Genomic DNA, 21,836 nt, shown 5'->3' on the forward strand with positions numbered 1-21,836 from the left:
TCAGCGGACCGTGGCGAAGGGCGGCCTGGCTCGCGTAGTCGGGGAGTAAGGGATGGCGTCAAGGCCTGACTGTGTCGCGCGCGCGACTCCTACCAGAATACATTCGCGCTCAGTCGTCAAGATCATCAGTGCCTGCAACGTTAAATTTCTTGCGACCACCTTCTGTAAGGCGTTGCAAGGCGACCTTGTTGGCCTGTGCTCCCACCTTCTGTTGCATCTTCTCCAGTTCCTTCTCGGGGTCATCGGATTCGGTCTCAGCAAATGCAAGGACCAACCGGCGACCGAGCAAGTGAGTGTTCTTCAATGCGTTCATAGCGTTGACGGCGTCGCGTTTTGTGGTGAACTCTGCGAAACCAAAACCACGCGAAGACGCATCGAATTTCTTGGGCACTCTGACAGACCGAAGCTGGCCGTAAGGGGTAAAAAGAGCGCGAACGTCCTTTTTCTGTAGCCAATATTAGCAATCGCTTTGTCACTATAATAAAGGGATCTTACGCTGGCTTCGAAGGGCAAGTTCTTGATGATAATCTTCGTGCTTGCCGCCTTCTTTGCGGCATCCTCGTTGCGACGTTCTTCAGCAGCATCTGCGCCCTTGTGAGAAGCTTTTATCTGCAGTTTATGTCCTTCAAGATCATGTCCATCCATAGCTCTTAACGCTGCAGTGGCAGTTTCGGGGCTATTGAACTCGACGAAGCCAAAGCCCATGGACAGCACGCCTCGTTTGGGATCGATCTTTGTCTTGACCTTGGCGCTACGGAAGCCGGATAGAGGTTTGAATGCCTCCGTGAGACGCTCGGTCGTCGTGGAGAAGTTCAAGTTTCGCACATACAAGGTAGCGGTGTTCGTTGCCTCGGGCTCTGGGGCATCAACAAGCAGATCAGTCGCAGAAAGCTTCGCGCCAGGCTGTGTAGACTGCACAGGTTGTGCAGTAGGTGTCGTTTGCACAAAGTTGGTTGCCACACCTTCCTTGAACAGATCCTTGGGAGCCTTTTCGAGATAGAGAATCGAGTCTTTCATCTTCCGATAAGACAACGACATGAATGCAGTCTTCGCTTGCGCAACATTGGAAAACTCAACAATTGCTGTCATACCGGTGGGTGGCATCAGAAACTTTGTTACGGTGCCATGTTCCTCGAACATCTTGCGAAGCTCATCGGCCGTTACACCATGAGGTATGTTCTTGACAAGGATAGCAAGATCACCCTTGGCGCTGCGCTGGAAGGCCTCCAAGTCAACGCCGTGTTGCGCAAAGTATGATTTTGTCTCTTGAATGATGTGAGTCTCAGCATGCGCCTGCTTAACTGCGGCATCTGCTGACGTGGGGTCGAGCAACTCAGCTTTGCTGATACCCATACGACTTGCGATGGTAGACATAACCGCATCAGCGTTCAGGTAGAGTGAGTTCCAGTTGAAAGTAGCCTTGACAGCATTTTGCTTTCTTCTGATCTCCTTCTGCTTCTTGAGAGGCAACTTAGAGATCTCATAGTCGTCGAGCTTAGTGTCTTTCTTTGCCTTTGCTGAGATGATGTGGAGAAGACGTCCCTGGAAAATGGTATTATCGTTGTCGAGGTATGCTTCAACTGCTTCGTTGGGGTTTTGGAATTGAACAAAGGCAAAACCTTTGCCCTTCCCGTCGGCCTTCTTTAGTGGCACATGCACCTGCAGCAGTCAGTAACTGTTCGCATCAGAATGTACGTAAGTGCACGCGTGGTGTTTGCCGCTATCAGATAAGAAAGACATCTACTAAAATACTTTCCAAGGTGACCTCAAGTGCCGAAGCATCAGTTGTCCCTATCTTGATGTTCATCATTGCATGGGCGGGTAGTAAAAGAGATGGATCGTTACTTACTTCCTCGAGAGCTCCATGTTTGGAGAATTGTTCTTTGATTTCGTCTTCTGTCACCTCGTAATGCAGGTTTCTGAGATACAGTCGACCAGTTTCACGAATCTTGTCTTCTTCGTTGGGCGCAGCAGCATCGTCGGGCTGCTCTTCCGCTTGGAGTTGTGGCTCCGGCTGCGCCTCAACAACGCCCGGGGAGGGCGCAGCGGTTACATGAGTCTGCGGGGCTGTTCCCTGTGGCACAGTTGCGACAGTCGCATTCGATGGTGCCTCGTCGTCTTCGACTAGCTCAAGAACCCTGTTTGTTCTTGATCGCAACCAGTCCGCATCAGACACAGGTCCTTGTTCGACAGCTGGCGCTCCTTGGATGTCTTCCATCGCGTCGCCTCCATTTGCCACTTCTGCTTGGAGCCCTGTTGCGCTCGCCTCGGCGGCTGTGGGCTGTGGGTCTGCAACAACAACCGCAGGCTCTTCTGCAATCTTTGGCTTTTTCGAAATGACTTGATACTCGTCATCGCTCTCGTCTTCTGGCACAGCAACCTCTGGTACAGCCTCATCGGCGGGAGCAATAGAAGTGTCATTAAGCTGTGTATCGCCATTGGCCCAGATGCTAGTCTTGGATGGCGGCTGATAGACCTCGAGGAACTCCTTCAGCTTCGGATCCTGTTCGGCTTCTTCTCGCTTTCGCTTGAGATCGTTTTCTTGCCGTTGCGGTCGGTACTCGTCGCTTATCGGAGCGCTCTTCTCAAGTTTCTGCTGCCGCCGGGACTTTGGTAGTTCCTTGTCGGCAATCTGCGCATGTTAGCCCCGCTTGTCGCCATCGTGATCGCAAAGTACATACAGGCCGTGCAATTTCGGCATGGATCTTGGTGAGCTTGATGAAGGTCTTATTGAAATACTTGACCGCCTTTGCAGCATCTTCGGGCGTCTTGTAGCCAACATAGCCTATCCTTCGGTGCGGAAAGTACTTTACGTCAGTGACGGGTAGCTTCAAGCTTCCGAAGTGCCTCCTCACGTCGTCTTCGCTGAACTTGGGAGGTAAGCCACGAACGAAGATACGTGACGACTCCATGCTGGGTGAGTTGTGGTGTAATGCATGAAGTGACGGATGTCAAGGTCGCGTTTAGAGGAAAAAAAGTTGTACGCACGGACTCATCTCCGGTTTAGCGCGCATTAGTCTCGTCGGCCGGGGCCCGAGCGCTGACCGCCGCGCGAGCGCCTGCTCAAACATCATGACAAAGGCATAGCCTCACTCGACCACACGCCTTATAAGACCTCACCTACTTCTAAGAGAACAACAGTTGAATCACTCAAACGCGCACTCACTTCCAACCCGACACCATGGCTAGCGACAAGTCAGATGCCCACAAGCAGGATGGTAAGACCCTTTGTTCATGCCGGTACTTCTGCCAAAGCACAAGCTAATGCTATATGCAGCTCAAATCAAGTCCGCCGACATGGTACGGGACAATCAGATTGCTTCTTCCGATACCATCCTAACATGTCTCACAGAGTGAGGAAATGCAACAAGAGGCTATTGAAGTCGGTAAGTCATCCCATTCTCAAGTGCGGCTGACAGGAACGCTGACATCTCGTAGCACAGTCGGCTATGGAGCAGTTCACTATCGAGAAGGTGGGTCTCCAATATCTACTCGGTTCGAGACTTTACTGAGACCCGGTTAACCATGGATGTGTAGGACATTGCCCAGTATATCAAGAAGGAGGTAAAGACAGCTCTGTGTAACATCCGAAGCGCGCGCTAACACTTCCGCAGTTCGACAGCCGAAAGGGTGCCACATGGCACTGCATCGTAGGCCGCAACTTTGGAAGCTTTGTCACACATGGTAAGTAACTCTGCTTCACCAGAAACCTTTGAGTAGCAGCATCTGATCGATGCTCAGAGACGAAACACTTCATCTACTTTTACCTCGGTCACTGTGCCATCCTACTTTTCAAGACTCAGTAGACGAACCCGACTGGATCAAGGCGCCCTCATCCTCTGAGAACCTCGTCCCTCTTTACCATCGAAGCCCTTCGTTCCGGGCCCAATTTCAGTCTGGTCTCAAACTGGAGGATGTTACTTTGTTCTTACAGTGTAGACAGCATCCTCTCAATGGGGTTCACGGGTTCTGCGATTCAGCGGCGTTGAACGGCAAAGGCATGATCTTGAGCTTGTAACATCTTACTCCTAACGACTGTCACGAGTCTCTTTTCCACTAAGTGGCTTTGGAGGCTACCGCTTGATACCATAATGAAGCGTCCATGCTTACTTTTGTTCCATCTCCCATGGTGTCCACGGTGCCTTTATAATTGTGACCAAGCGACCGCCGTCTGCTGCATCCAAACTGATCCTACGAGAACATACACACTCGTAATCTCCCTTCATCCAAAGCACCGCGGAAACTGCGGAAACTGACAAGCTCGTGATACGTATGTGAGTATGTAATAGTGCTGCGGGCTTAGCCGCTAGCCCCATGGAGCCCCATGCCCTGGAGCCAAGTGTGGCTGAGACGCAACATGGATGACGCAGCTTCCTCGGCGCCAATACTCTCTCTACCAGAAACATCGAAGCAGCGTCCCATCCCAACGCCTCTCAGACGACCCTTTTTACTTTCAACTTCGTTCCAAACAGGATCTCCATCATCAAAAACCTCCGTACTACGCGCCGCTACGTCCGCCATATCATAAACGAACAGTAGTCAACAATCGAACGCGTATCCTCCGTATCGCTTGTCGCACGCGCATCACTCCACCAGCTCGACATCATCGAGACCCGACCCATATCAAAGAGCCACACACCACAGATACCGCTGTGTTATCCGCGCATATAGTCTGCGATCATGTTCTTTTTTTTCACTTGCGGAACACATAGTACGTCTCCCACGGGTCTACATTCAGTCTTCCGCATCCCATCCTATCTCATTCCATACTAGCCCAATCTCCAGCCAGAAGGCTAACAGTTCCATTAGCATTCACATCCCAGCTTAAAGGTGCCGAACACACCGTCCTCAAATGTCTAAATTGCGGCAACATGACGGGCCGCGTAATGAAGCGATGGGAATGGTTTACCTTTTGCTTCATCCCCGTTATACCGTTTAGTCTGAAGCCTTACAAGGAAGTTGGGTGTCATGTATGCAATTTCTGGCAAGACATTGCGTATCGTGAGGAGCCTGAGCTACAGCAATTCGGCGGTGGGACAAAGGTACAGGGTGTTATGATGAACCAGTACGGCGGGCCTCCCAGTGGTGGACCTGGTGGTGCTCCTGGATATGGACCACCACCACAGGGAGTACCGCAGTATAAGTAAGTAAGGAGACTAGGAGCGCATTCATGAAGTTCGAGAGGCGTTGGTAGTGAGAGTGTCGGAGTGCCCTGGGACGATACCAAAGGAGGACGAGAAAGAGCAGATGATGCTATTCTTGGTGTGTATTTGAATTTTTGTGGTGTTTTACCTGGCGTTCGGGAATTCTCGTTGTACAGATACCATCATGTTTCTTTCACGTTGTTTTTGATCAGATTGCTCCGCACCTTTCGAGCATTGGGTCTCCTGGTCTTTGTTTGTGCTGTACGCACCACTGTCTAGCGTTCGAGACAATCCTTTGCAAAAAAAAAAAAAAACAGAAAAACGTCTGAAAAGAGGATCATTACTCTGTCAACTCCTACAAGCTAATCATAGCATCTTCCCTCAACATACGGCAAAGCACATGACTCATGTACGCATGGTCTACAACCCTTCCAGAACAACATTTGATGCTGCGTCCTTGTATGCGTCCGTCGCCCGTTCAAACGATGTGTAGAGTTTCTTCGTTTCCCAAAGGAAGGTCAGACACCTCATACCCATTGCGAGTTTCGAACTCTACCAAACCAATCCGCTCGTATGTGTGCTTTGCAGTGTCCAAAGGTCGCAGGACCAAAGCATCGAAGAGATTGTTCGACTGCATTTGGTATACACTCAGGATGAGCGTTCTCACCTGTCTAGGAGGCGTGGAAGGTCTACCTGAACTCTCCAATTCAAAGTCAAGGTAAACATTACGAGGACACTTCCTCCAAGCTCGATGGTCCCGGTATTGGATAGTTGTGGATAGCGGCGCGTTATAGTGGTAAGTGGCTTCCATACTGTCTAGCAGACATCGACCTCGCAAAGTAATTTTTGCGGACAAAAGTTCACCGAACTCATCTGCCCCTGCAGGCAAAATTTCTCTGGTGACATACGTAGATAAAAGCGTACAGGCTGAACTCCAGTTTGGCCATGTGACCCGACCAATGACAGATGCCCATGACCATGAGGGGGCGCGCCATTGTTGCGGTCTGCATGATTTGTCCTTGTGATCAGAGTACCACAATAAATCGTGTATGATACTATTTTCCCACAGGCCAGCCATATATGCTGACTTCTTGAGTTGATACAACTGCTTGCCGATGCCCTGTAAAGCCGGGAAGCAGTCTGTCTCATATGTCAAGGACGAATTACTGTATTCGCTAACAATAGCATGCCATAGATCTGTGTATTCCGCTTCGCTAGAGGACCTCGCTGCTGTCAGATATTTGGGGCTGCGCAAATTTTTGAATGGTAAAGACGGGAGGTCCCACCAAAATGAGCACTCGCATTCGTTTACAGTCCTGCAAGCCCAGAACATCTCTTCAGCAGTGAAGTGCACGATTCTCCGTGACAACAGGCATTCTTGTAATGTCCACCCACGGCGCAGCAAGGGGTATTCGCTATATCTCCATGTATAATGATTTATGCAGGATCGAACACACACATTCTGCATCGAGCCGTTCATATCGGGGTACGAGTATATGTTAGTTGGGCGGTTTGTAGTCTGGCGGAAACACCCCTCCGATGGGCGATTAGATGCTGTAGCAGCAATGGTGAAGTCAGCACCAGAATATATCTGCGCCATCTTACTACCCTCGCTTCGCCAGTCCTCGACGCTGTCTTGTACGATACAAAGGCTGTCGATCCAGACATACTTGTATCCCAGTCTGGAGGCGAAAGAAATCGCATCTTGGAAGGTTCGGGGAACTTTTTGCCAGGGTATGTTTTGCTTGTACGTGGACAAAGTTGCCTTCTCAGTCTTGGTAACTTCACCTTTACCCCAACAATGACTTAGACAAACGTAAGGTTCAAACTCGCCATCAGTCTCGCACAATTTGATAGTATCCGGCCCTTGAATCGAGATAACGCGAGTCGGCAGGCTCGAATTGGCACTTCTGCACAACTCGTGGTTATTTTCGCAATTCTGCAGCCACGACGACGCTCGTTCGACAGCTTGGTCAGAACCAGAATTCGCTACCACTTCGTGAGGCAGATGCGGTATTTGCCATGAATTTTTGAGATCTGAACATATTAGTCTGCAGTGCTCGTCACATCTCTCAGATACCTACTTCCTGGAGCAAATACCTCCCACGAGGCACTTGGGTAGCATTCCAAAACCAGTCTTGATCTCTCCACTCTACACGATATCCATTGATTCGGGGAGAGCTCGAATGGCTTGCTTGAGTTCTTGGAAAACAAAGCACATCTGTTTAAAATACCGCATAGTGTCAAACAACCAGCGCACCCCTTATCAGCGGACGATAGCAGACTATAAACAAAGATGCCGCCTGATGCTGTAGGCCACGCATTGTTGCAGCATACTTTACATCTCTTCGCTTTCGCATATGCGGATTTAATCCGTCTGGAACGATCCCCATGGAGCAATCCCAAGGCGAACATGCGCAGGTCCGTTTTAGAAGGGGTTTCGGTCATGGCATTGGGAGCCCACCACGATGGTGGTTCCCATGCGAGGATATCTGTCATGACAAGCCTGGCGACAGGCTGCAAAGTCCCTTGAAGATTGGATTCACAGCGGCGTGAGGTGTATCAACGATCAAGGTGAACGAAAAGACAGAAAGCAATTAACACGAACGAATGTGGTGCGTAAGGGGATTCTGCTCAAAGCTCATCGTGTGTTAGTAGAGAGTGCGCACGGCAGCTACTCATTTTCGACGTTGTGAAGAGATCGGGACAGGTAATCCGTACAGCTGCAGGATTGCTGGGTATACGATTGGCTCGCTATTTCTCATCACACCACATGTCGGCGCTTGAGAGAGACCAATTTGTCTGTAGCCAAGTAGATCTCTTGCGTACGACCATTCAGAAGGAAAGATATGGGACTGGAGATGTACTTGTCTATCCTGACTGTTTTCATGAAGAGCAGGGCCACTGCCTCGCAGGAATATATGAGCCGTTTCTGCGACGGTGCCTGTCTCTTTTGCGACACAGCGCAGCATCAACAGGTACATCTCTAGTGTTTCTTCTCTGGCTAAAGTCCTCTTATAGAGGTACCCTGTTCGGGAGGTCCATTTCTTTGGAGGGGCTGTTGTTCTTGCGGTCCATTGCGTTGCGCAGAGAGGAGGAACGTCGCTTTCACTGCCTAACGTTAATTTCCCCTCAGAGGTGGTGGACCCTGGACGGATTGTCGCGAACTTGGCAGCAGCTTCGTCGATCGGATAACCATGAGAGGCGAAACGGTCTCTCAATCTGCTAGCAGCGAAATTCGACGAAACCGAACGAACGCGCATCAACTCGATTACTAAATCTGGATATGAAGGAAGTTTGAAGGTACGGCGCACCATCGGATAGTTTGGTGTTTCATAGGCCCGTGCGTCTTCTTTGTTTCCGCGAGGGGTCGCGGCAGCAACTGCCCTGCAGCACTTTCTCGATACGACTCCGCTATGGTGTAGAAACATTTCGGCCAAGTCGAAACACAGGGACTTCCGCCTCCAAAAATGTCCTCGGCCCCGTTCGTGACCGCTGGCACCGCACCGGCAGTCTCGAATATGCGGATGGCGGAACCCCGTTGAGCGGGGACCCGAAGCCAAACGTCGCAGAAGTCGACGCAAATAGAAGTGCTAGAGTATGCAACACGACAGATATAAAGACGAAGGACTATGTTGTAGAGATACAATCGAAATATCACAGTAATACAACAATCTAAACATCTCCCACAATCTTTAGAAACAAAAGCCATCATGTTTGAGAAGAACGAATTGAAGCCTACGTTCGAGGGTTAGTCTTCTGATGCTACCTCTTACGAACGTGACTAACAAGTCTAGATGTTATGGGCTGCCAGTCGGCATGCTACGAGTGGGCAGACAGCTACGATAGCAAGGTCGGTCTACATGCAGCACTACTGAGTGATGATCACTCACGCATAGCAGGACTGGGACCGTCTCCGCAAATGTATCGCACCAACATTGAGGATTGACTACCGCTCGTTCTTGGATAAGATCTGGGAGGCAATGCCTGCAGATGAGTTTGTCGCCATGGCGTCGGATCCCGCCGTCCTAGGCAACCCCCTCCTCAAGACACAGCACTTCATCGGCGGTACACGGTGGGAGAAGACGTCAGAGGACGAGATTATCGGGTATCACCAGCTCCGTGTGCCTCACCAGAGGTACACAGACGAGACACGCACAAAGGTCGCGGTCAAGGGCCACGCCCACAGCTTCAACATGCACTGGTACAAGAAGATTGACGGAGAGTGGAAGTTTGCTGGGTTGAACCCGGATATCAGGTGGTTCGAGTACGACTTCGACAAGGTCTTCGCCGAGGGTCGCGAACAGCTGGGCGAGGCCAAGGCTGCTGCTGGCATCCCAGAGAAGCTCACTGGTCAGGCGTTGTAGGAAACCTGGGAGAAGGTCGATATGATAGAAACCTGCTTACTAAGAGATACCAATACGAACAATGATAGGCTTGACCATGTATTGAATGATCATCAGTAGCCGTTGCCCATGTTTGATGAGCGCCTTGACAGCTCCACAAGAGCACAACGGTCGTGATATGTCTGTGTCAAGCTCATTGGGTGAGTGCCGCAGCGACCAGCCGTTTAGCTGCAGGCGGCGGGGCCACTGAGAGAGAATGGAGAAGGCCATGGCGGTACAAGTGTGTGATTCGGCCGGCGCAAAACTGCGCAGCCTGTGTATGCAGAGCCCAGAGATGCGATGCGGGCATGGGTGGAAAGATGGCGATTGGAATGGCAATGGAGCCTCTGCCTGAGGAGCACCGCCCCGCACATTGCAACAGCCCAGTGACGACTTTTGGCTGCAAGTCATCTACGGTGCCAGGGGTGGGTCGCCTATTAATAACGCAAAGTAGATCGCAGGCAGCCGGCACCGTTCTTCATCTGGTCGATGCCAGCGTGGCAGCCGTGTTGAGCCTCTGTAGCGAGATGCGATGGGCCACTCGCAATGGAGCCGCTTCATCCTTGGGTCGCTTCAGCGCAATTATCCTTGTATCGATCGAAAGCTTAAACCAGCACTGGTCTACGCCATCCGCGTCCCCAGGTTCGCGCTGCCATCGCTACCAAATCCAAGCGAAGTAAATCCTAGCGGATTCTCGGCGCCGTACATCATCTGCAGTTCTTCGCTCTTCCACCGACCCCGCCCACCGACCGACCTTCCTCCCACACAACCGAGCACTCTCGTCTTCGAGCGTCTTTCGTCTCTGATTCCTTTGCGTTGTGGTGTTTGGATCTCATCTGCTTCTCACGTCCGCCGGTGCCCTTGAGCTTTTTCGGTATGTTTATCTCTCTTAGCAATTTTCATCTCGTCTTGGCGGGTCGCCCACTGCACAATTTCGTGCATCCGGCCATGGTCGCATCACAGGCGGATTGCACAATCAATTCGGACACCACCCGTCTGCTACGCCTGTGTGCCCATCGCCTACTGACGTCGTTGCTCTGCACGGACTTGGTCGCCCGGCCTGCAGCACTCTCCCATCAGCGAGAGCCAGAGTCGCGCATCCCGACGCGCTCTTGCTGCCGTGGGTGTTGCCAGCACCTGTCGTGACCTGGGCCTCGTGCGCCCGCCGCATGTGATGCCTAGCAGCAAGACTCTGCGACTGACCGCCCGCCTAGATTTCATTCGAGCTTCCTCACGGTCACTCCTTCACGCCCCCCTCATCCACCCACTCCTTCGTGCGATCCGGAGTTACTGTCGCCGCTTTTCCCGACTGTCTCCTTGGCTTATACGCCCAACTGCCTACGCGCCTCCGCAGGCTACGCTTCTCTACAGTGATAGAAGGAGCCGGATCTAATCGGTAAGTGCAGTCTGCCACCTTGCAATACCCTTACCCTGCTCCCGCTGCGTGACCTTCTGCGCGCTCATTCACCGACACTAATGGTTGCTTTTTCTGCGCAGACCATTTAAAAGACTCTACAGTTCTCTATCATAATTAGAGCCCGTAACCTTACTCCCCACCTCCGTTAGCTCAACCGATTACCCCGCTTGATCTATCGACCATGTCATTCAACAACAGCTACGGCGACCAATTCCAGGGCCAGCCCCAGGGCGATATGAACAACCAAACCCCGCAGCCCGGCGACATGGGTCAGCCCATGGACGCCTCCGGCAACGGCTTCCCTCCCCAGGGCAACATGGGCCCGCCAGGCAGCGCTGGTGGCGACGGCCAAGGCCAAGGTGCTGGCAAGACGACTCTCTGGTGAGTCCGCATACGCGCCTGTGTGGCGCATGGTGTATACCAGACCGCAATGCGCGCGCTCCGATAGCTTTCCTCTAGGTGGGGGAACACCAATGCTAATATGGCGCAGGATGGGTGAACTCGAGCCCTGGATCGACGAGAACTTTGTGCGCAGCATCTGGTACAACATGGGCGAAACCGTCAACGTCAAGATGATCCGTGACAAGTTTTCCGGGTAAGCACGGAGATCACCGAGGAAAAAGTCTCCAGGCTAACTACCGCATAGCAGCAATGCTGGATATTGCTTTGTCGACTTCGCGAGCCCTGATGCCGCGTCCAAGGCCCTTTCCCTCAACGGCCAACTCATCCCCAACTCCAACCGCCCTTTCAAGCTGAACTGGGCCTCTGGTGGTGGTCTTGCTGACAGGAGGCAAGTCTCACCTGGCTTCCCACATACGACAGTGATCGCTAACGATTCGAACAGCCGCGATGAGCGTGGTCCCGAGTTCAGCATATTCGTCGGAGACTTGGGCCCCGAGGTCACCGAGTTCGTCCTCGTCCAGCTCTTCCAGAACAAGTACCAGTCCACCAAGTCTGCTAAGATCATGTCCGACCCCATCAGTGGTATGTCGCGCGGCTACGGTTTTGTCCGGTTCGCTAGCGAGGAGGACCAGCAAAAGGCCCTCACCGAGATGCAGGGCGTTTACTGCGGCAACCGTCCCATGCGCATCTCTACCGCCACACCCAAGAACAAGAGCGGCGGTCCCGGAGGTCCTGGCGGCATGGGCATGCCACAAGGCGGCGGCGGCCCCGGAATGGGCATGTACTCCATGGGCGCTCCCCCAATGGGCGGCTACTACGGTGCCCCCCAGCCGATGAACCAGTTCACCGACCCCAACAACACCACTGTCTTCGTCGGCGGCCTTTCCGGCTACGTTACCGAAGACGAGCTCCGCTCCTTCTTCCAGGGCTTCGGCGAGATTACTTACGTCAAGATTCCTCCAGGCAAGGGATGTGGCTTTGTCCAGTTCGTTCAGCGCCATGCTGCTGAGATGGCCATCAACCAGATGCAGGGCTACCCGATTGGCAACTCTCGCGTTCGTCTCAGCTGGGGTCGCTCACAGAACAACTCCGGCCCAGCTGGCACCCCTTACCGCCCTGCGCCACCTCCACCAGTTCCCTTTGGCCCAGGCATGGGCATGCCTCCGCAACACCCCTACGGTGGTGGCGGCGGTTACGGTCCGATGATGAAGGTAAGTCAATCATTCATCCTGCTACATGTCTGTTTGATGCTGACTTGGCTACAGTAAGCGCATTCTTTCCCTCTGTATTGCTTGCACGGCGCTTCATTCGTGGTTCATCCCGTTGGCTTACTGCAATGACCCCTTTCATGACTCGGCATGATGAATTTCGAGCGATTTGGTCTTTAGTTCTATAACGGGCGGTTCTCCAAAAGTTCTCGACTTCTTCTCACGACACCGATCTTGCGGAGGGCCATAGAAGGGAGTCTTTGTATAACAGGCCATATATTCTCCCCTTCGGGCTTTCCTTTCAAAGCGTGCCACTCATATTCCTGGGAGCATATGGGATGTAGCTAGTCATGCATGGGTCGGATGCTGCTTTCTGTCGATTGCCTTTCCTTCACGATTGTGCGCTGCTCCAAGCGGGATTGGCTATCATTCCAATCACACGATTCTTCTATTTTCTGCGTGTTTTGTTGCGTGCTTGCTGGCTTGGATGATTTGTCTAACGTTTTGTTCAAAGTGCATTATAGTACTCCGTTTCAGCTATTCTTTGTACTTCGCTAACATCGCTCTGTAGTAGCTTCCCGGCGCAGGCTGGCCAGCCCTCGCCTTACCCACCTTCGATGAACACCAACCTAGGTGGCTCGCGACCCAGCAGTCAGAGCGCAGGCCCTCCCACCAACCCCGCCAACGGCCAGACTGGTAACCCAAGCGGTCAAAATGGCACTCCCACCTTCGGAAACTTCAGCCGCTTTGTCTCACCTCCTCCTAACGGCGCCAACGGTTCTGGCTTCGGATCGTCCGACTTCGGCGGTGCCTTCTCGCAGCAATTTCCTCCGCAGTAGTTCAACTACGCCCTCGCATCGGTTATACGCATATCAAATACTGTTTGCCGCTTTAGCATGGAGTTTGGGAATTACTTCATTCAACGATGTGGCTATATTCTTACTGGGCATGAAGGCATAATGCTTTAGCGAGGCGTCTGGCGAACAAGATTATGGTATACCCATGCACAAGAGAAGGCGTCAAGAAAATGTTTCCTTTGTGTCATAGCAAGAAGGTTTGCGCCTTTGCTGTGAAGATGCGCTTCTTTCGGATTTGCACTGCATTGCTTGTCTGGTTGTAGGATCATGACAGATGCCTGGAACAAGAAACATTCTAGATTGAAGGTTGAAGACTTTCTAGTAGAAGGCTCTGCAAAGGGCTTCGAAAGATATGTCATGAACCGGCGGTCGGCGAGTTTCAAGTAGAAGGGTCTTCTAACGGTTCCTATATACTTATTCATTTATATAGGTTGGCCATAATCCAACTATACATTTCTTACTCTATACGCTGCCCTTCGTATGTGCTTGAATTCGATCGCCTTTAAGAGGATTACCCCAGGACATGAAGTTGTTCTTGCGATGACGTTCTATGCTGACAATTGTGCCTTCCTCATACTGAACTGTGGACGTGCTCTCCGTCGCTGAGCCCTTGACTCCCATAAACAGTCATCTTCCACCTCTCCTCAAAAAACACCCATCCGGCACGAATGCCAATTGCTTGTTGCTCTTTTGGACCCGAACAACAGCAGCCCCACACCTGCCATGCGCTACGACGACTGGGATGTGATCCTCTTCCCTAAGGACTCTCACGTACCGATACAGGAGTTCAAGACTGCCTGCTATGTCTCACCTGAAGAGTGTGAGTACCACGGTTTTCCCCATCCACTTGCAAGAGTCTTCCAGAAGTCACCAGCATCAGTACTCACAAGCATGCAGATGGCCGCCAGCTGCCTACTTTGACATGTTACATCAACTCGTTGCCAACGTCTACGCCGTTCCGCATCTCTGTACACTCATGGACTGCGCTATCAAAAGCCTCGCCGCTCATCGAATCCCGACGGAAGACGAACCAGAAGGTCGTATACACTGTTCAGGTCATTGTCGACGGGGCTAGAGTCTTGTAAGCTCCGTGCTTCAGCTTTTGAACATGGAGCCTCAATGCTGATTGGCACAGTCGTGGCTTCTTCGACATTACCTCAAAATGGCCCCAGGAGATCGGTATGCTGACGTGGACTTAGTGCTACACATAATCCGAACTGACCATGTCGCAGCCCATGAGAAGAGGTCGCTTACCATCAATGACTACCCCACGAGCCAACAGAAGCCATACCTCGAATTCCCACCCTTTCACCATCGTACCCTCATGCAAAGCTCGTGGGATGCGCGCGATCCAAACGGACGTATAAGAATAACACTGTCGGAACAGCTGATCACCAAGTCAACCAGCCCTGGGGAAGCGGACCTCGGTGCCACTAATGACATTGTTTGCTTCTCGTTCCAGCATGCCCCAAAAGGTACTACTATCAAACACATGCCATTAATATCCATATACTGATGAATTACAGACATCTTGGAACAAACGGGAATCTCATGGCCGATACGGAACCCCTTGTATCTACCCAACGGCCTTGAACGAGCTACATACCTATCGCAGACGTCTCCAACGCTGTCTTGGGCCCCCAAAGCTCGACCTGTCATAGGGGACATGCAAATGCAATCGCCTATATCGCAACTTTCTATGTACAATGTCGACAGGCCACCCAACATCTTGCCACATAGACGATCCAACGCACACTTGCCATCCATATCGCAGTTTTCGAAGCCAGTTCCGAGCTTAAAAAACAACAGCCGCCTGGGTACATGGGGCGATACTCTCAACTCGCTCAGTGGCTGCGCCGATGACGTGAGCATGGATACTTGGTCGACAAAGAGAACTACGTCAGGTTCAACTAGCGATATGGCTATGCCTGATTACTCGTACACATCGTCACATTTATCAAGACAGGGACCTCCACCATGGATGCCCGACAAGTGGCAATACAGCCAGAATAACAGCACAGACTGGGAAAGCCATCATCCGGGAAAAGACAAGGAAAGACAACTCGTCGCCACGCTTCGAGATGACCAACTAGGTCAGATCATTGAAGCCATGAGCCCGCCAAAGCAGAATCGTGAATTACAGTATGGGTTTCGTAGCCAGCACCACGAGAATGCTGGTAGGCCGCCAACTGCTCACACATACCATCCGTCAAAGCCAGAAACAGTTCCGCCGGTCAATCGTCCGTCTTCAGCATCGATCATTCGCAAGTCGTCCTATGCGGAACTCAACAACGTCCTACGAAATACTTCGAACAAGCAGTCACCAGCTAAACAACAGTCGCAAGATAGAGTAAACGACAAATCTTCTACTCTGAATCATCTTTCTGTTTCAACCAATAAGGAAAACTACCCTCCTTCGCAGTCACGATTGCCCACTCCTTTTCCGCACGCGAATCGCGTGCCCACACCAAATCCTTTTGCACAGAGGTTGCCAACTTACACCTCAGATGTCTCGATGAGGGATCCATCCATCGCTCTCTCTAGTATACATAGGTTCAATCGAAGTGAGGCGCCATCTATAACCACTGAATCTGCTAAACTTGGGTCTGCTCACGGCCCATCAACTGTAAATATTAGGGGCAGGAAAGAAGGCTTCACTTCCAGTTTACCAAGGCTATCGGATCAAGCAATGCGCCATGACCAGAGCTCACCGCCATCACCAAACTCAGGGTCTCAGACAGTACATAATTTCGCCTCTAAGAATCAAGACAGACCTTTACATGACACTCAGAGCGGTATCCCTGACCTAGTTGAAGTAATCGACGTGGACGCTATCGATGCGCATTTAGCTACCAACGCCGCTTTGGACGGTACGAAGCTTTCTCCGTTCAAACCCTGCCATAAGACTGGAGTGTCACTGTCAAGCATCGACAGTACCGGCCGTCTAGAGAGACAGCTATTCAGCGCCCTAGGTGAGGAACTGGGCAGCTTTGAGCACCATATCGACAACACAGGCATGGGACCCGAACTTACCCAGGCAACTGGCGGCGGAATGGCACATTCTGATGTCAGCGGCACTGTCATGCTGAATCCGACAGCGAGCGACTTTGAACCAACTATCAAGCGTAAGAGACAGGCCACATTAAGTCATGGTGATAGAGAGAGGAGCCCCATGACGAAGAAGGAGAAGGCCGAGTTGGTTGATGCTGAGGGTCAGAATGAGGAGGAGGAGGTGGTGGTGTGTTTGAGAGGAGACTGATATCGTTGGGTTGATGAGAATCCTTTAACGACGATGCGCAAGTCTTTCAAACTTTTTTTTGCTAAGCACATCAAGCTTTTTGGTGTGATCACTAGTCTTCCTAAGACAGGATAGACATCAATTATTGTAAGAGTAGTTAGCAGTTTGTAGCAGTATCCGAGCACGATTTTCTCACAGCCAAATGAACATTCAGGGCTAGTCACAGATTTGTACGATGCAGAATCATGTCTCTGCGACGACAGTAGTGAACATCCGATTTTGAACTAATAAACAAAATATCCCTGCGTCAACGGCAACGTCTCCGACGGCTCCGCCGTACAGACCATACCATCCGCTTCAACCGTATACCGTTCCGGGTCAACCTTCATCTTCGGTCTCGTATCGTTGAACTTCATATCCCTCTTCCCGATGTTCCTGCAATTCTTGACTGCCTCGACACGCTTGCGCAACCCGTAGGACTTCACGACACCCGAGGCGATGGAGGCTTGCGAGACAAATGTTATGCTTGTTTGGGGAAGGAGCGGGGCGAACATGGGCCGCATGATTATGGGCTCGACGGTGGGGATGGAGCCGTTAGGATCACCCTGTTTGAAGTTAGTATGATAGTCGCCAAAAAAGGAAATACAAGGGCGGTACATACCATTTGAGCGTAGGAACACATTCCACTCTTCACGACTAGAGATGGCTTGACGCCAAAGTTTCTTGGTGTCCAGAGTACTAAGTCTGCTACTTTACCTACCTCTATACTACCGATGAGGTGGCCCATACCCTGCGCTATGGCAGGGTTGATCGTGTATTTACTAATGTATCGTTTCACTCTAAAGTTGTCGGCATCGGTGTCCTTATCTTCCTCCAGAGTGCCGCGTTGCACTTTGTTCTTATGCGCGGTATTCCAGGTACGAAGAATGACCTCGCCGCAACGGCCCATGGCTTGGGAGTCGGACGACATCATGGAGATGGCACCGAGGTCGTGGAGGACGTCTTCTGCGGCGATAGTCTCGGCGCGGATTCGGGATTCGGCGAAGGCGACGTCTTCTGGGATGTTTCGGGAGAGGTGGTGACAGACCATCAGCATGTCAAGATGTTCGTCCAGAGTGTTTTGGGTGTAGGGTCTGGTTGGGTTGGTAGATGAGGGGAGGACGTTGTCGTGCTCGACAACGCTGATGATGTCTGGAGCATGGCCCCCGCCTGCGCCTTCGGTGTGGTAGGTGTGGATCGTTCTGTCCTTGAAAGCTGCAATCGTCGACTCGACAAAACCGGACTCGTTGAGTGTGTCGGTGTGGATAAGTGTTTGGATGTCGTACTCGTCACATACAGTCAAACAAGCGTCGATGGCAGCTGGCGTGGATCCCCAGTCCTCGTGCAACTTGAGACCACAGACACCCGCCTCAGCTTGCTGTTGCAAAGGCCGTAGCTCGGAATCGTTTCCTTTGCCCGTGATACCGTAGTTCAGAGGCAAGTCGTCGATAGCTTGCAGCATCTGCCTGATATGCGTCTTGCCAGGAGTACAAGTTGTCGCGTTTGAGCCTGTACTGGGTCCAGTGCCACCACCAAGCATAGTAGTGACACCAGATGCTATAGCCTCATATGCTTGTTGAGGACAGATGAAGTGGATGTGAGTATCAAACCCGCCCGCCGTTACGATTTTATGTTCGCCAGCAATGACATCGGTGCAGGAACCGACGACTAGGTTGGGGTCCACACCGCCCATTACGTCTGGGTTGCCTGCCTTGCCAATACCAACAATGGTCCCGTCTTTGATCCCAATATCCGCCTTGTAGATGCCAGACCAGTCGATGATCAAGGCGTTGGTGATGACGGTATCCAGCGAATCCTTGTCGGATCGACCTCCAGCTTGACCCATGCCTTCTCTGAGAGTCTTTCCTCCTCCAAAAGCACACTCATCGCCGTACTGGGTCATGTCCTTCTCCACCTTGATCCAGAGATCTGTAGCTCCGAGCCTGACCAGATCGCCGGTTGTTGGACCAAACATGCTGATGTAGGCTTGTCGCTCCATGGTACAGATATCGATGTGCGCGGCATCGCCATGCGGCTCTGGCTCGTGAAGGAAACCACCAGACTTCAGCCTCTCCACAATTCCATTTGCAACGGACATGTCTTGGATGAAGCCTGAGGCGATCATGTTTCCGCCCTTTATAATCTGATTGCCACCAATCTGTACCAAGGTCACCGTCTTGGTATCGCCAGGCTCGAAGCGCACCGAGGTGCCGGCGGGGATGTCGAGGCGGTACCCATGCGCTCGAACGCGATCGAACTGGAGTTGCGGGTTTGTCTCGATGAAGTGGTAATGTGATCCGACCTATGTTCGTCAGTCGCGTACTTTGCTGTTCCGAGGAAGCTGCCATACCTGGATTGGTCGGTCTCCCATACTCTTGACCTTCAGCTTGATCCTCTTGCGCCCCTCATTCAACTTGATTACACCAGCCTCACCCTTGACTGCCACTATTGCGCCTGGCTGCTTCGTGTCGTCGTATACGTCCGACGCGGGTAGCGGGAACATGTCGTTGGACGGAACGGGCAGGAACGAGCCATACAGCGCTTTCTCGAGGTCTCCATCATCCGTGGACACGGGGTGGTGGACGGTAACGAGGTACGTGCCTGTGGGAAAGGTGCCTTCGACCATCAACTCGGATAGAGAGTTGACAACAGAGGGCTGTACATGGCGACGGCCAAGCATGGTCGTGCCAATGGACATGAGGTCTGCGACCGTGTGGTTTCCATCGCGAATAAGCTGTATGCGTTCAGCATGCGACCCGGGACGCGCGTGGGGTCTGAAGTCGTACTTCTTGGAGATTGTTCGCGATCAATGCCTGGGCGTCTTAGCAGCGTCTGCGCGACTCTTTGAAAACTCACGGTTGCTTCAGAATGGTTCAGCTTGACACCCCTGGCCAGTCGGCGTTGCGCGAGGAGGCCAAGCTGCGAGATGACGAGCTTGTCAAGCTGTTACGAGATGGTTAGCAGCGCCGCCCGCGCGAATGGCACCGTGTAACACACCTCCTTCGGACACAGCTGCATCTTGCAAAATCACAAGCAGCCAAGAACAATGATGGTATAACGCGTCTTAAGATTGTATTTGTATATCCACCATACTCTAGTCCGGTTCTACCGCTCCGTAGACTTCACCTCATCCAGCCATGTTGCGGGGTTCGCTTGCGATAAAGGAACGCGCCGATAAGAAGCTTATGGCCGTCGGCCACGCCCTTCACCCTCATCCAGCGATGTACAAGTTGAGGCGCACATCCTCTCCATAAACCATACAGAGGTCACGAACCTCCGCGTGCCTACCCTCATTCAGGCTAACCGCGAAATGACGTAGGGGCTATTGGTTTCAACACCTGCACTACTGAGACAGGCAGATCTACGCCTAATTTGGCCTGTGCCAACCATATTAGGGCTGTCTCCTATCCATCCTTTGGTTTCATGCCTCCATTCCTCAAAAGTGCATCGCTTCTGTATTGTGTCGCAGCCATGATATGCTCAGATCCAAGAACGCCAGAGATATTGCCATAGCCGGATGTGTCAATGACATCTTTTGCACGCGACACGTCTCAGCACCACATGACTAGCAGCCTGAGCGTCTAGCAAAAGTCGTCTCCGACAAACTCCCACGATACGATGCATTCGTTGCTGCAACGCTTCAAGGGAGGGAATGACGAACCCGAACCTCGACACCAAACACCTGACCCCTCTGTCAAGAGAAGCCGAGCAAAGGTCAGGCCTGCCCCTAAAGATCCGAACATTCCAAGAAAGCGTCTTCAGGTGAACCAGAAATGCCTCTACGAGCGCCGGTTACCTGGGAAAGCGTACATTTCTGCGCATGTAAATCGACTTCAACACGGCTACTACAAGTCCAACGCACTTCACGAACCCACCATCGACAATCTCTTCTTCGTTTCAGTGCACTTCGTTTTTCATCCCCATGATCCGGATTCGCACCGTTTCAAGAGCGCCGAAATCGAGGTCACGGTTCATGGCGATAATGGCGACCCGAACAAGTCCCGAAAGCCAGGCGATTCGCATCCGCGTATCTTGAAGCACGCGCCAGAGCTAATGTTTGGTGCCGTGTCGCCTGAGAACCTGCAGTGGAACTTTAGCTTATCAAGCTCGCTAGGTGTGTCGCAGGCACCCGTGTCTGCTTCGCTGAACCCGAAAGCAGCTGTGAATAGCAGCTATAAAGTTTTCCACATGATGAGCATCCAAGGATCTGTTCGATCAAAGAGAAGTTTATGGGGACCAGAATATGATGCTGAGGATGCAAAAGCCGTTTGGACACTCACAGAGAACATGCTCCAGAAATCGGGCTTGCCACGCGAATTTGACTTCGTGCTGCTAGTGCAGAAGCCAGAGGACCTCGAAAACATATACATGTCTGTTGACCTTAACGCGGATGTCGGAGCTTGGTACGGCACGTATCCCCAGTGGTATACCAATCTGTCGAAGTATCTGCCAAACCAAGACTGTATGCTCAGCTTTGAGAACGATATCGGGCAACGGTTTCTTCCGAGTCATCCAAAGAAGGGTTACAATTTCGCCAATTTGATGCACGCGCTGGATGAATACGTGATGATGCCAGGAACCGTATACCCAACTAGTGTAAGTCTGCGCTCTGAAAGAAATCGTAAATCGAGCTGACTATCGCAGGGTACGCGGCAAGGAGAGGTCAACAATCCTAACTTGATAGAATATCAACCGCCGGAAGACGTCAAAGCAATTGAAGCTGCGTCGACATCACCACAACCTAAGCAGCCCAGTACGCCTTCGAACAAGAGCAAGTCACCTAGAGATGCAAATCAGCAGCATCGCCAGAGCTGGGCGCCCGAGAATGTGAACGTGCGGGTCATTCTGGAACATCAGTTTCCACAAGGCTCTAATCGACGCCGCTTCTCGTACTCGCCTCTGGACAACTTGGAGCCTGTACGATACCCGTCAATACGGCGCAGGAAGTCGCGGACAGGACTGAAAGAGTATGGTGCAAAACAGGCCTTGGACGAAGTCGCCCAGGATGGAGTAGAAGAAAAGGGTGACAGATCAAGCGGAGGAGACAGACTCAGTGGCTACACATTGAGGTGATTGGCAGTGCGCAGAGTGTATGTAGTAGCCTTGTAACCACCAACATACATGCCATATTCCCACGTGATAGTAT

At 51.9% G+C, this 21,836-nt stretch overlaps 8 protein-coding genes across 8 annotated transcripts; 5 read left to right on the forward strand and 3 right to left on the reverse strand.

Moving 5' to 3' along the window:
- Positions 1–109: 109 nt before the first annotated feature.
- GT037_010332 (multiple rna-binding domain containing protein 1) lies at positions 110–2,912 on the reverse strand (the record flags this gene model as incomplete). Its single annotated transcript, XM_038935379.1, has 4 exons — positions 110–445; positions 496–1,659; positions 1,850–2,632; positions 2,682–2,912. The coding sequence occupies 4 exons, from the start codon at positions 2,910–2,912 to the stop codon at positions 110–112; spliced, it is 2,514 nt and encodes an 837-aa protein (XP_038781887.1).
- A 269-nt stretch (positions 2,913–3,181) lies between these two features.
- Positions 3,182–5,147, forward strand: GT037_010333 (dynein light cytoplasmic; the record flags this gene model as incomplete). Its single annotated transcript, XM_038935380.1, has 7 exons — positions 3,182–3,218; positions 3,278–3,300; positions 3,353–3,386; positions 3,439–3,473; positions 3,538–3,564; positions 3,615–3,684; positions 4,810–5,147. 7 exons carry the CDS (start codon positions 3,182–3,184, stop codon positions 5,145–5,147), a joined length of 564 nt encoding a protein of 187 aa, XP_038781888.1.
- Positions 5,148–5,622: 475 nt separating this feature from the next.
- GT037_010334 (uncharacterized protein) lies at positions 5,623–7,643 on the reverse strand (the record flags this gene model as incomplete). Its single annotated transcript, XM_038935381.1, has 2 exons — positions 5,623–7,181; positions 7,229–7,643. The coding sequence occupies 2 exons, from the start codon at positions 7,641–7,643 to the stop codon at positions 5,623–5,625; spliced, it is 1,974 nt and encodes a 657-aa protein (XP_038781889.1).
- Positions 7,644–8,857: 1,214 nt separating this feature from the next.
- On the forward strand, positions 8,858–9,511 carry GT037_010335 (scytalone dehydratase; the record flags this gene model as incomplete). The annotated part of the gene is made up of 3 exons (XM_038935382.1): positions 8,858–8,894; positions 8,942–8,997; positions 9,047–9,511. 3 exons carry the CDS (start codon positions 8,858–8,860, stop codon positions 9,509–9,511), a joined length of 558 nt encoding a protein of 185 aa, XP_038781890.1.
- A 1,616-nt stretch (positions 9,512–11,127) lies between these two features.
- On the forward strand, positions 11,128–13,395 carry GT037_010336 (mrna binding post-transcriptional regulator; the record flags this gene model as incomplete). The annotated part of the gene is made up of 4 exons (XM_038935383.1): positions 11,128–11,327; positions 11,437–11,541; positions 11,593–12,612; positions 13,128–13,395. 4 exons carry the CDS (start codon positions 11,128–11,130, stop codon positions 13,393–13,395), a joined length of 1,593 nt encoding a protein of 530 aa, XP_038781891.1.
- Positions 13,396–14,136: 741 nt separating this feature from the next.
- On the forward strand, positions 14,137–16,672 carry GT037_010337 (uncharacterized protein; the record flags this gene model as incomplete). The annotated part of the gene is made up of 5 exons (XM_038935384.1): positions 14,137–14,233; positions 14,311–14,494; positions 14,549–14,592; positions 14,646–14,888; positions 14,940–16,672. The coding sequence occupies 5 exons, from the start codon at positions 14,137–14,139 to the stop codon at positions 16,670–16,672; spliced, it is 2,301 nt and encodes a 766-aa protein (XP_038781892.1).
- A 263-nt stretch (positions 16,673–16,935) lies between these two features.
- Positions 16,936–19,708, reverse strand: GT037_010338 (urease; the record flags this gene model as incomplete). The annotated part of the gene is made up of 6 exons (XM_038935385.1): positions 16,936–17,256; positions 17,313–18,992; positions 19,041–19,424; positions 19,477–19,503; positions 19,547–19,633; positions 19,688–19,708. 6 exons carry the CDS (start codon positions 19,706–19,708, stop codon positions 16,936–16,938), a joined length of 2,520 nt encoding a protein of 839 aa, XP_038781893.1.
- On the forward strand, positions 19,559–21,763 carry GT037_010339 (uncharacterized protein; the record flags this gene model as incomplete). Its single annotated transcript, XM_038935386.1, has 4 exons — positions 19,559–19,646; positions 19,921–19,955; positions 20,276–21,286; positions 21,335–21,763. 4 exons carry the CDS (start codon positions 19,559–19,561, stop codon positions 21,761–21,763), a joined length of 1,563 nt encoding a protein of 520 aa, XP_038781894.1.
- Between the last annotated feature and the right edge of the window lie 73 nt (positions 21,764–21,836).

The sequence above is a fragment of the Alternaria burnsii genome (genome assembly GCF_013036055.1).
Source record: "Alternaria burnsii strain CBS107.38 chromosome Unknown 729, whole genome shotgun sequence".
In the NCBI taxonomy this organism is placed as follows: domain Eukaryota; kingdom Fungi; phylum Ascomycota; class Dothideomycetes; order Pleosporales; family Pleosporaceae; genus Alternaria; species Alternaria burnsii.